At 35.8% G+C, this 10057-nt stretch overlaps 3 protein-coding genes across 3 annotated transcripts; 2 read left to right on the top strand and 1 right to left on the bottom strand.

Annotated features, from left to right (window-relative positions):
- Window positions 1-104: 104 nt before the first annotated feature.
- Window positions 105-2580, bottom strand: LOC149492300 (uncharacterized). The gene is made up of 6 exons (XM_089716222.1): window positions 2232-2580; window positions 1707-1886; window positions 1473-1554; window positions 1279-1386; window positions 981-1139; window positions 105-552 (listed from the first exon to the last, which is right to left on the bottom strand). Exons 1-6 carry the CDS (start codon window positions 2481-2483, stop codon window positions 356-358), a joined length of 978 nt encoding a protein of 325 aa, XP_089572348.1. The 5' UTR covers window positions 2484-2580; the 3' UTR covers window positions 105-355.
- A 739-nt stretch (window positions 2581-3319) lies between these two features.
- On the top strand, window positions 3320-7239 carry LOC105649480 (endonuclease 4). The gene is made up of 10 exons (XM_012236133.4): window positions 3320-3339; window positions 3406-3584; window positions 4025-4199; window positions 4363-4473; window positions 4580-4635; window positions 5028-5111; window positions 5534-5626; window positions 5975-6042; window positions 6465-6538; window positions 6807-7239. Exons 2-10 carry the CDS (start codon window positions 3465-3467, stop codon window positions 6923-6925), a joined length of 900 nt encoding a protein of 299 aa, XP_012091523.1. The 5' UTR covers window positions 3320-3339; window positions 3406-3464; the 3' UTR covers window positions 6926-7239.
- Window positions 7240-7354: 115 nt separating this feature from the next.
- On the top strand, window positions 7355-9427 carry BFN1 (bifunctional nuclease i). Its single transcript, XM_012236135.3, has 9 exons — window positions 7355-7623; window positions 7738-7918; window positions 8020-8112; window positions 8197-8252; window positions 8336-8419; window positions 8501-8596; window positions 8676-8740; window positions 8824-8897; window positions 9056-9427. Exons 1-9 carry the CDS (start codon window positions 7507-7509, stop codon window positions 9178-9180), a joined length of 891 nt encoding a protein of 296 aa, XP_012091525.1. The 5' UTR covers window positions 7355-7506; the 3' UTR covers window positions 9181-9427.
- Window positions 9428-10057: the final 630 nt, after the last annotated feature.

Genomic DNA, 10057 nt, shown 5'->3' on the forward strand with positions numbered 1-10057 from the left:
TACAAGGGCATAATGTAATTGTAACCAATTGCTTCCCTCCTTTTCTTTTAGTCGACCATAGCTTTCTTTTCTCAAATATAAAGGTTAATATTCTTGTCAAGAACTTCTATGAATAAATCCAGAATATATTACACATTAAACATCATCTGATTGAGACAAAAGGCTGTATCAATTTCGCATTTATTATCATCACTGCTTTGGAAATAAAGCCTAAACAAGATGACTCGTGAGCTTCATTTTAGTCCTAGCTTACAAGAGAGGAATGGCGATAGTCACTGCATAGATACATGATACATCCCGTAAACATTGGGACTGACCTTCATCATCAATAAAAGCTGAACTGCCATCCATGACATTATGGAAGAAGCAATATCTTTCCAATATGCTGGCTACTTTCCAGGAGTCGATGACCCTCTGCAGCCTCGGATAATTGAAACAGCTTATAGACCACAGGCTTCACCTTGCCTGCAGCAATTGCAGGCCAGACATTCTTCTCAACCTCATTCACAATCTCTGCTTTGTTTTCTGGACTTCTACCTCGCAAGCCAGCCGCTGCATATACAATTATCAATGACAAACACATCATTTTTGCATTTCAATGTAGCATATTAATTCATTATACACCCAGAAACATCTGAAACACACAGAAACGTAAGACTGATATCATTTCCTACAATTAATTTTTGAAAGCGGGGCTGATATCATTTCCTACAATTAATATTTGAAAGCGGGCACATGCAAACACATATTTCAGTCCTTTACAATTATATTACGAAGTGGGCTGGTAAAAGCAAGTTGTTCCAGAAGAAAAGAGTTTGTGTGAAAGTTTTTCAGGATATCAGTTTCTTTCACTTTCAGGAGCTTTGTCTTAACCTTCTTGAATAATCATTCTTATCCAAGTCCCAATATGTAGGATAAAGTTAGAAATATGCACAATGAAATACATGAATCCCAGAAAAAATGAAGTGCTGGTTTGATACCTTGCACAGTGAGGCGTTTTGCTAACAAAGTAGTCAGATTTAATTCTGTCACAGCTCCACCCATAAAGCCAATGATAAAAAGCCTCCCGCCAATATTTAAGCTGTCTAGGTTTCTCTGGAAGTAGGATGCTCCAAGACAATCCAAAATGACATCAACACCTGCCTTTGGAAACAATTTGTTGCACTTTTAGGAAAAGGAAAGAAAAATCTTAATCCTTTCAATACATCAAGGAGAAGTTGCCATTGTTTGATTGCATAGGAAAGCATTGCATTTGCGATGCCTAGAAAAAGAACATACCTTTCCCACCCGTTTCATCCTTTACCCGTGTAACAAAGTCCTCCGTTTTATAATTGATGCACACATCAGCTCCAAGTTCCTTACAAACAGCTAGTTTTTCCTCGCTCCCTGACAATCAAGAATAAAATATTTCAGCACTAACTTGCCATTTTTTCATAGCAAATCAAGGATCACGATAAAAATTGCAGCCCAACCTGCTGTGACAAACACTTTAATCCCTTGATATTTAGCTATCTGAATGGCAAAAGTACCAATCCCACTAGAGCCACCATGAATCTGGAACTCAAATAGGCATCAATTCAAGCAGTAGGCCACAAATTAACGATTACATGTGTAAACAAAAGTATTATAAGCAAGAAAAACACATAGAATTAGATTAAAGCATAGCAGCATATACATATACCAGATACAGTTAGATAAGGAGTTACCAGAAAAGTTTCCCCAACAGTCAGCCGGCTCATCATAAAAACAGTGGACCAAACAGTGCATGCCACCTCGGGGAAAGCAGCAGCATCCTTGAGGGAAATGCCGGGCGGAACAGGAAGGACTTGACCTGCTGGAACTGCTACTTTCTCTGCATACCCTCCTCCACTAAGAAGAGCACACACCTTCATGACATCGATATTTAGATCAGATGGCTACATAACAATGTCATGTTTAATGAAGTAAAAAAAAAAGTAAAAAAAAAAAAAAAAAAGGCAAGTCTTTCAAGCTAGAACTGGATCTCTCTCTTTTATTTAAAACACAGCTTTTTCATTTTAAATCAATCGCTGAAAGCACACCATTAACTAAACAAATCAAAGAGCAATCATTATTCTCCCAGAGGTCGAGAAATAGCTTCCTCCAATTATTGATGGACAGAAAAGAAAAGGGAAGAAAAAAAAAACAATAAAACAAGAATCAAAACTTAATTTGTTCATGAATAGAGCATCTTGGAGAATGGCTAAAATAACCTTATCGCCTACTTTCCAGGGAGAAACAAGCTTTCCAACGGCTTCGACGGTACCGGAACATTCAAGACCCGGGTAGGGGCTGGCCCCTTTGGGAGGTGGGTGCTTGCCTATCCTCTGGAGCGTATCGGCCCGGTTAAGGGCGGTGGCCTCCACCTTGATCAATACCTCATCGTCTTTGATTTGTGGATCTTCTACTTCTTGCAATTGTAGCACCTCTGGCCCGCCTAGTGTAGTTATCGCCACTGCTTTCATTTTTTTTCTGCTCGATTTTTCAAGTTCTTTCCTACCGTTCGACTATGGAGAGGAGAAGCGCTTTCCACTTTCAAGTGTCTAAAGCTGGGGTAGGAGCAGATGAAAAATCAGACAACGTGTCGTTTAATTATAAAGAAGGATCAATCGTTTTGGTCATCACCTTTGAGCTTCGAATTTTTTAAGCGTAGGCTACCGCTAGTCTCTCCTCAACGAGCTGTCGTTCCGTTCCCTTAATTTGACCGAAGAATTTCATCTTGGTCTTCGTTGTTTTTATTTATTTCTAACAAATCATCAATCAAATAAATACTGATCTTATATTTATAAAAAATAACTATTAATGAGATTAAAATGGAAGAATAAGGGTTAAAAGATCTCGTACTTGACTTTATATGCACATAAATAACAGTCAAATAGACTTCCAGATTCTAATTTGTAGGAACTATATTTTTTTCTTTTGGGACTTCACCGGGCCGTAATATTGGACTTATGAATTGAGTGGCAGGCCCAAAGTGATTCTTTACTATCAGATTTCCGTGTTTAGGCCTATAGCCCACCAAAAGACCAACACCCAAAAAAAACGACGTCGTTGTCGTGTCGAGATGAACTTCTAAAGCTGTCGCCATGTCTTCTCCGTCTTAACTTCCTCAACACAGACAGCAGTCAGTGAGAAAACTACAAAAATTTAAACTTTCATTAAAATTTATTAATTTAACATTTCCCAAAAATTCCTGTGCATCTCGAGGCTAGGACAAAAATGGGTAACAAACTTGTGCAATTTCTGGATATATATATATATATATATATATATATAAAATTTGGTGAAGCAACCACATGTCAGAGTCTAATTGGTCTGAAGGTTAGAAACTGAAAACTATTACAACTACTTGTAATCATCCTCCTAATTGCTGCAATCATTGAACAGGCATTGTTTCGCAGAAGTTTACTTGTACTTGGTGGCTTGTTGATTGATTCGAGCAAATAATGATGGATGATGGGACTCGGCTTTTGTGGGTTGGGAGATTGTTACTTCTTCTCCAATTGGCTACTGGAATTCTGGGCTGGGGAAGGGAAGGCCACTATGCTACTTGCAAAATAGCAGAGGTGAGTTTTCCTTTTCTTCCTTTCTTTAGTTTCAAATTTTTGCTCACTCGGTTTATAATAATCAATTTTTGTGTTCATGAGAATCATTTAATGGATTGCTATGCTCATGGGTTTTGCTTGGTGGTGGTTGTTTGTTGGTATATTTATTACCTTCTAATCATATGGGATTTGCGGATTGAGATGTCTATTTAGTTGATTGCAGTTTCAAAATGAGATTGTTTGATGACCGGTGGCGTTGCTTTAATTAAATTCCGAATCTTAAGCTGCTTTCTGTGTTGTGCCTAACTCAGATGCTCCTTGTTAAATTTATCATATGTAAGATTACTCGACCTAAAACCCAAGTCAACTCGTTTCTGCCAGATGGGTGTAGAAGTTAGGCGGGAAATTGTCTGGTATAAAGTCAGTTCATTTCATCTGATTTCTTACTTTTTGATCTTTAGGGATATTTAACTGAAGATGCCGGAGCTGCAATCAAGGAATTGCTCCCTGATTTTGCTGAAGGTGACTTTGCAGCTGTTTGCCCGTGGGCTGACGAGGTCCGCTTCCACTACCACTGGAGTAGTGCTTTACACTATATTGATACACCAGATTTCATGTGTAATTATGAATATTGTAGTAAGTAATGCATATTGCCTGTTCCTTGGTTTAGCTATGATATTGTTAGCAATATTACACTACTGTATAATTGAAAACACTAGCTATTTCGTTAGTGAGGTTTACCTTTATAGAGACATACACATATTAGTTTGTTTAGTCACAGTTTCAAGGTTTCTTATAGGGGATTGTCATGACTCTGCTGGACGCAAAGACAGATGTGTAACCGGAGCAATTTTCAACTATACTAGCCAGCTTACATCAGCATATCAGAATTCCAGTCCAGAGTCCAACTGTGAGTTCCGCTAATTAATTTGACTTTGACACATGATATAAGTATTATAACATGCTACATTTCTTTCCAACTTTGTTTAATTTGGAATTCTACAATGTTGGTGCAGACAATTTGACAGAAGCACTAATGTTCTTAGCCCATTTTGTTGGGGATGTCCATCAGGTTCTGCTCCTCTTGCTAACTTTAAAACAACACATAGGGTGCCAAAATATCAAGTAATGGAAAAAATAAATTGTTATGTAATTGGCAATTTCAAATTACCATTTTGAAGATTTATTGTATTAAAAGAGTATCTTAAGAATGAAAGCAGCCTTTGGAAAAGATGCCAGCCTTTATTGAAAAAGAAAATATTTCCAAGTCCCTGTATTTTGGTACACAGCATGCCTGATTTTGGACTCATTCTTTTTTCTTTTAATTTATTTTATTTCTATAATGAGATATTCCATCTATTGGCACTATAACAGTGCATGATTGTGTACAGAGCCATAAAACTGCTCTCATCTCTCAACCCAGTGGACAATCACCTGATTGTTTAACTTGTTTTGTAATGGCAGCCCCTGCATGTTGGTTTCACTGGAGATTTGGGTGGAAATACAATTAAAGTCCGTTGGTATCACAGAATGACAAATCTACACCATGTAAGATTTTTATATCTATTGAGAGAGAGAGGGAGAGATTGACTTGCTCCTTGTAACAAAACACTGGATGTGTTTACATACCTGATATGTCATTTCATGTTCTCAGTCCATTCGACTTGGATGATTGCTGAAGATGTAAACTAAAGTAATATTTTATTCATTATACAGCCAAGAAAATCAGTTCTCTTGATCTATAAAGAAAAGCTTGTTTTTGAAACCAGCATTGGGTTACTCTCATATGATATCTTTTATGTCATTAGCACAAAGCTCTTTATGTAATTTATCTTCACAAGGTATACCTGTTAGTACCGTACTTCAAATAATGGTTCAATTTTTTACTCTGGAATTTCCACTACTATGTGCCATCAGTGTCATTATTCAAATTAGTTACAATCAGTTTCATTACTATCGTTCTATTCCAGGTGTGGGATACCATGATTATTGATTCAGCCTTGAAGACGTTTTATGGTTCAGATCTTACAAACATGATACAAGCTATTCAGAATAATATTACAGTATGTTTTTCCATCTGCCTAGTGCTTCTGGTTGTTATTGTGAGGAATGCATACAGTGGAGAGGTGTTTATAACTTTTTGAGGATTGTAGAGGTTTTACTTCTTTTTTTTATTGTTCTAGAGTATGTCTGGTGGACTGTCATAGAAATAATGGGTTTTATTGTACAGAATCCATCATATTCCATTATACTAACAGTCTATCAGATATATTCGAAATTCTTTATGCATCGTTTTCATTTGCAAATTATAAACTAATTGCCTAGGAAGCTCATTTAGGACCATGGATCCATTCCTGTTCTGGTGTTGTATACAACTTCTAATCTGTGCAATTACCTTTTTCATTTGTTAGGAAGGTTGGTCTAATCAAATACCATTATGGGAATACTGTCAAAACAACCGCACAGTTTGTCCCAACCCGTAAGTTCATGTTCTTTTTCTTTTTCTACATGCAATTGTTCGGTATGGCTGAAAACACTGGTAGACTAGGGAAAACACTGTAATATTTATCGTACACTTTAATATGGTTATAGTGCTATGCTTTATGTAATCAAGCTATCAATACCATACCAAATTTTTTAAATGCCAAAGGAATAGAAAATGTATGTGCAAATGATGAATCAGAGATGTTTCAAAGTAAAGGCTTAACTATTACTACTACTACTACTACTACTACTAGAGTAGTTGGATTAATGTGTCTTTTTGGTCCAAACTATATTGATGGACGCATATTCGTACTTGTTTTCTTGCTATCCAATTTTCTGATTGCATACAAGAAATGTTAAAAACAAGGAATAGAGCAGCGATAGACTTATTTTGTTTTCCTTTTTTAATTTGTGCAGGTATGCTTCTGAAAGTGTTAGTTTAGCATGCAAGTTTGCATACAAGAATGCCACACCTGGAAGTACTCTGGAAGGTATTTCCTCAGTTACCTGAAAGCTACGCTTATTTGTTATTCTGCAAAATATACAAGTAGGAAACTGCCTGGGCAGCATTTTGAAGAACTTGGAAGAATTTGGAAGTTATCCAAGTATGACTTCCACAATTGGTATTTTGACATGCTGAAGGACCAAATTCACATTAAGCAACACAGCCAATTTCCCAAAGATCAATTTTTAAGTGAATCTTGTTACTCAAATAGAATTCTGTCTTGTATAGTTAATCCTTGATACCTTATGTTGCAGATGAGTACTTTCTTTCTCGGTTGCCTATTGTGGAAAAAAGGCTTGCACAAGGTGGCATTCGCTTGGCTGCGACTCTCAACCGCATTTTTGCTTCTCAAAGCAAGATAGCTCAAGTATGAAGGAAAAAGGGATAGAAAAGCATCTTCAATGTATGACACAGAGGAGGGCCCACATGACCATTTTATATATGGCATAACCTCTCCATTAACAAAATATCATGTACCACCCAATTAATTATCTATTCCCCATTTGCTAATTCTGTTAAGCATTCTTTAATGTATGACACAGAGGAGGGCCCACATGACCATTTTATATATGGCATAACCTCTCCAACAAAATATCATGTACCACCCAATTAATTATCTTCTCCCCATTTGCTAATTCTGTTAAGCATTCTTTAATGAGAATACTTTATAGTTAACTGTTGACTTCATTCCATAATTATAATGGGATGCCTTCTGTATTTCAGAATATGCCCTTGTTGCTTGAGGAAAAAAATTGTCAACGTAAAGGAAACTCTAATGTGGAATTTAATACTTGTACTCAATGAGAACCTGTTCCTTGTTGCATATATGTATATCTAAAATCTCTTGCAAGTTTTGTATATAACTAACTCGTTCTATTAGGCTCCTTTCATTTGTCATTTATTTTTTATTTGTGTATGATTGGGAGAAAGGAAATTTGAGTTGATAAAGAAAAAATGAAAATTCAAAGCCTTTGGAGATTTGTAATGTTTGTGGGTTTCGCTACCATTTTTGTGCCTGGAGCTCTAGGCTGGAGCAAGGAGGGTCACATAATGACTTGTCGGATTGCACAGGTAAACTATCACATCCATTTTTATCTATAAGTAGCAGGTCCCACTGTCCAAGAAGGATCTTTGATGCATTAAAGATAATCAGAGAAGAACTAATAGTTAATTTGTAATTAACAGAACCTCCTTGGACCTGAAGCAGCGCATGCTGTAGAACATTTACTGCCTCACAGTGTGAACGGAGACTTATCAGCACTGTGCATATGGCCTGACCAAATCAGACACTGGTACAAGTACAGGTGGACAAGTCCTCTTCACTTCATCGATACCCCAGACAAGGCCTGCACATTTGATTACTCAAGTAACTGTTAACTAACTCTCTAATGTTAAACGTTAATAACCATTGCCATTTTCTTCTATTCAAGTTATTTACCTATTTATGTATAAAACTGTATTAAATAGGGGACTGTGTGAAGGACAGGTGTGTTGCTGGTGCCATCCAAAATTTTACATCTCAACTTTTGCACTACAGAGAGGGTTCCACTGATCGCAGATGTAAAGAATTTTCACATGCCACTCGTATAATTGAATTTATAGGCTGGGTAATCAATTAAGCTGATTTGTTACCTTTTTTTGCAGATAATTTGACTGAAGCTTTGCTATTCTTGTCTCATTTCATGGGAGATATTCATCAGGTATATGTATGTTTCTATTTTTTATTAGTTTATTTTTATCAATATTAAAAGCTAATTTTCTTCTTGTTCCAAAATTTCAACAGCCAATGCATGTTGGATTCACTAGTGATGAAGGAGGGAACACCATTGAGTTGCACTGGTACAGGCACAAATCTAATCTCCATCATGTGAGTGTTCTCTTGAGACCTGTATGAATATTTTTGTTCTTGGAACCTGGATTAACTACTTCATGTAATCGATGACTACAGGTGTGGGATAGAGAGATTATTCTAACAGCTTTAAAAGATTTCTACGAAAATGACATGGACCTCCTCCAAGAATCCATTGAAGGGAACTTCACTGATGTAATAACATATGCAATTAAGTTCTCAGTATTCTCATGCATTTTTTTTTCTTTAATTTTTATTATTATGATAAAAACAGGGAACATGGTCCGACGATTCAACATCATGGAAAGACTGTGAGGATCTCCTTTCATGTCCAAACAAGTGGGTTCTCTTCTACTTATCTTCATTAGAATTTGCAAATTGTAGGTGGCCATGTTCAGATCTTCTGTTTTTAATGTGTGTAGATATGCAGTAGAGAGCATAAATCTAGCTTGCAAATGGGGTTACAAAGGCGTCAAGGAAGGTGCAACTCTAGCAGGTATTTTTTTGTTCATAACTCTGGCTTTCTAAGATATGGAGGATAAAGACCACCTTCTCTTCAATATTTATACGAGGGTTTCATTAAAGAAAGCTTCGAGTTTGTGGCTTTATGCATAGACAAGATTAATTAATCAAGTGATATAACTGTACCTATAGATGATTATTTCAATTCAAGGATGCCAGTTGTGATGAAACGCATCGCTCAAGGAGGAGTTCGTTTAGCCATGTTCTTGAATTCAATTTTTGGAGATTCTGAAGATGAGATGACATTAGCAACCTAATAAGCAATTGATTCATCAACAAAGGAGCAGAAAAACTCGTTATCATCCATTTATTCTCCTTAACCAGTCATTTTAACTGACTTGAATTATCATCTGCTTCATTTCCTGATGTTCATAAATCACCATCGTTGTTTGTTCTTTCATGTTTTTCCCTTGTATTTGAAAGTTCTTATTCCTGTATGGACAAAATTTACGCTAACAGCAATTAGCAAAAGTAATAACATTTCATTGACGTTTTACCTTGTCAGCCAAGTAGCAGTTGCATTTGCTAATTGATTACAGCTAAAAAGGAATATATATATATATATATATATATATATATATATAGCATATGGGAGCATCTTCATCATCTAATTTGGAATATTCGCGTTTGATTTGAATTATGCATGTTCCTTAGCAACTTGCGTTTAGTTCACTCTCTTCAACGGCGTTAAATAAAGTCTTTATAAAAATAATAATGGTTGTTGCTTATTTCATGCACGTTTTTGACACGCATCAAACATTAAACATGCAAATGTCAAGTTTTGCAACGTGTTGCACAAATCGTAGCGTTTCCCCAAATCCTATTAGTTTATTAGGCTTTTATTGTTGAGTTGAACTTAAATGTTAAATACGAATCAATAAATTATTCAATTCAACGGTTAAAAAGTAATATTAGGAATTAATTGTAAAATGATTAAGAATTGAGATATGAATATCATTTTATAATTGCATGATTTTTTTTATCTAATAAATTATATAATTTATTGAATTAAATCCAAAATGCAAAATTCTTCAATCAATGAAATTTAGCTCGTAAATTTAGATAATCAACTCTAAATATTTCTGATAGACGCAATACAATCGACTAAAATAATTTTATATTAGACAGTGCATT

This window comes from Jatropha curcas, chromosome 11 (genome assembly GCF_041381405.1).
Source record: "Jatropha curcas cultivar XTBG-Jc1 chromosome 11, XTBG_Jcur_1.0, whole genome shotgun sequence".
Taxonomy (NCBI): Eukaryota; Viridiplantae; Streptophyta; class Magnoliopsida; order Malpighiales; family Euphorbiaceae; genus Jatropha; species Jatropha curcas.

Excerpts from the sequence above, each read along its gene's own strand:
- LOC149492300 (XM_089716222.1), bottom strand. The coding sequence starts at position 2,483 with ATGAAAGCAGTGGCGATAACTACACTAGGCGGGCCAGAGGTGCTACAA. Across the intron at positions 1,555-1,706 it reads CTGTTGGGGAAACTTTTCTG|ATTCATGGTGGCTCTAGTGG; the intron begins GTAACTCCTTAT and ends TTTGAGTTCCAG. Across the intron at positions 1,387-1,472 it reads TAAAGTGTTTGTCACAGCAG|GGAGCGAGGAAAAACTAGCT; the intron begins GTTGGGCTGCAA and ends CTTGATTGTCAG.
- LOC105649480 (XM_012236133.4), top strand. The coding sequence starts at position 3,465 with ATGATGGATGATGGGACTCGGCTTTTGTGGGTTGGGAGATTGTTACTT. Across the intron at positions 4,636-5,027 it reads TTGTTGGGGATGTCCATCAG|CCCCTGCATGTTGGTTTCAC; the intron begins GTTCTGCTCCTC and ends TTGTAATGGCAG. Across the intron at positions 6,539-6,806 it reads ACCTGGAAGTACTCTGGAAG|ATGAGTACTTTCTTTCTCGG; the intron begins GTATTTCCTCAG and ends CTTATGTTGCAG.
- BFN1 (XM_012236135.3), top strand. The coding sequence starts at position 7,507 with ATGAAAATTCAAAGCCTTTGGAGATTTGTAATGTTTGTGGGTTTCGCT. Across the intron at positions 7,624-7,737 it reads TGACTTGTCGGATTGCACAG|AACCTCCTTGGACCTGAAGC; the intron begins GTAAACTATCAC and ends TGTAATTAACAG. Across the intron at positions 8,420-8,500 it reads ACAAATCTAATCTCCATCAT|GTGTGGGATAGAGAGATTAT; the intron begins GTGAGTGTTCTC and ends CGATGACTACAG.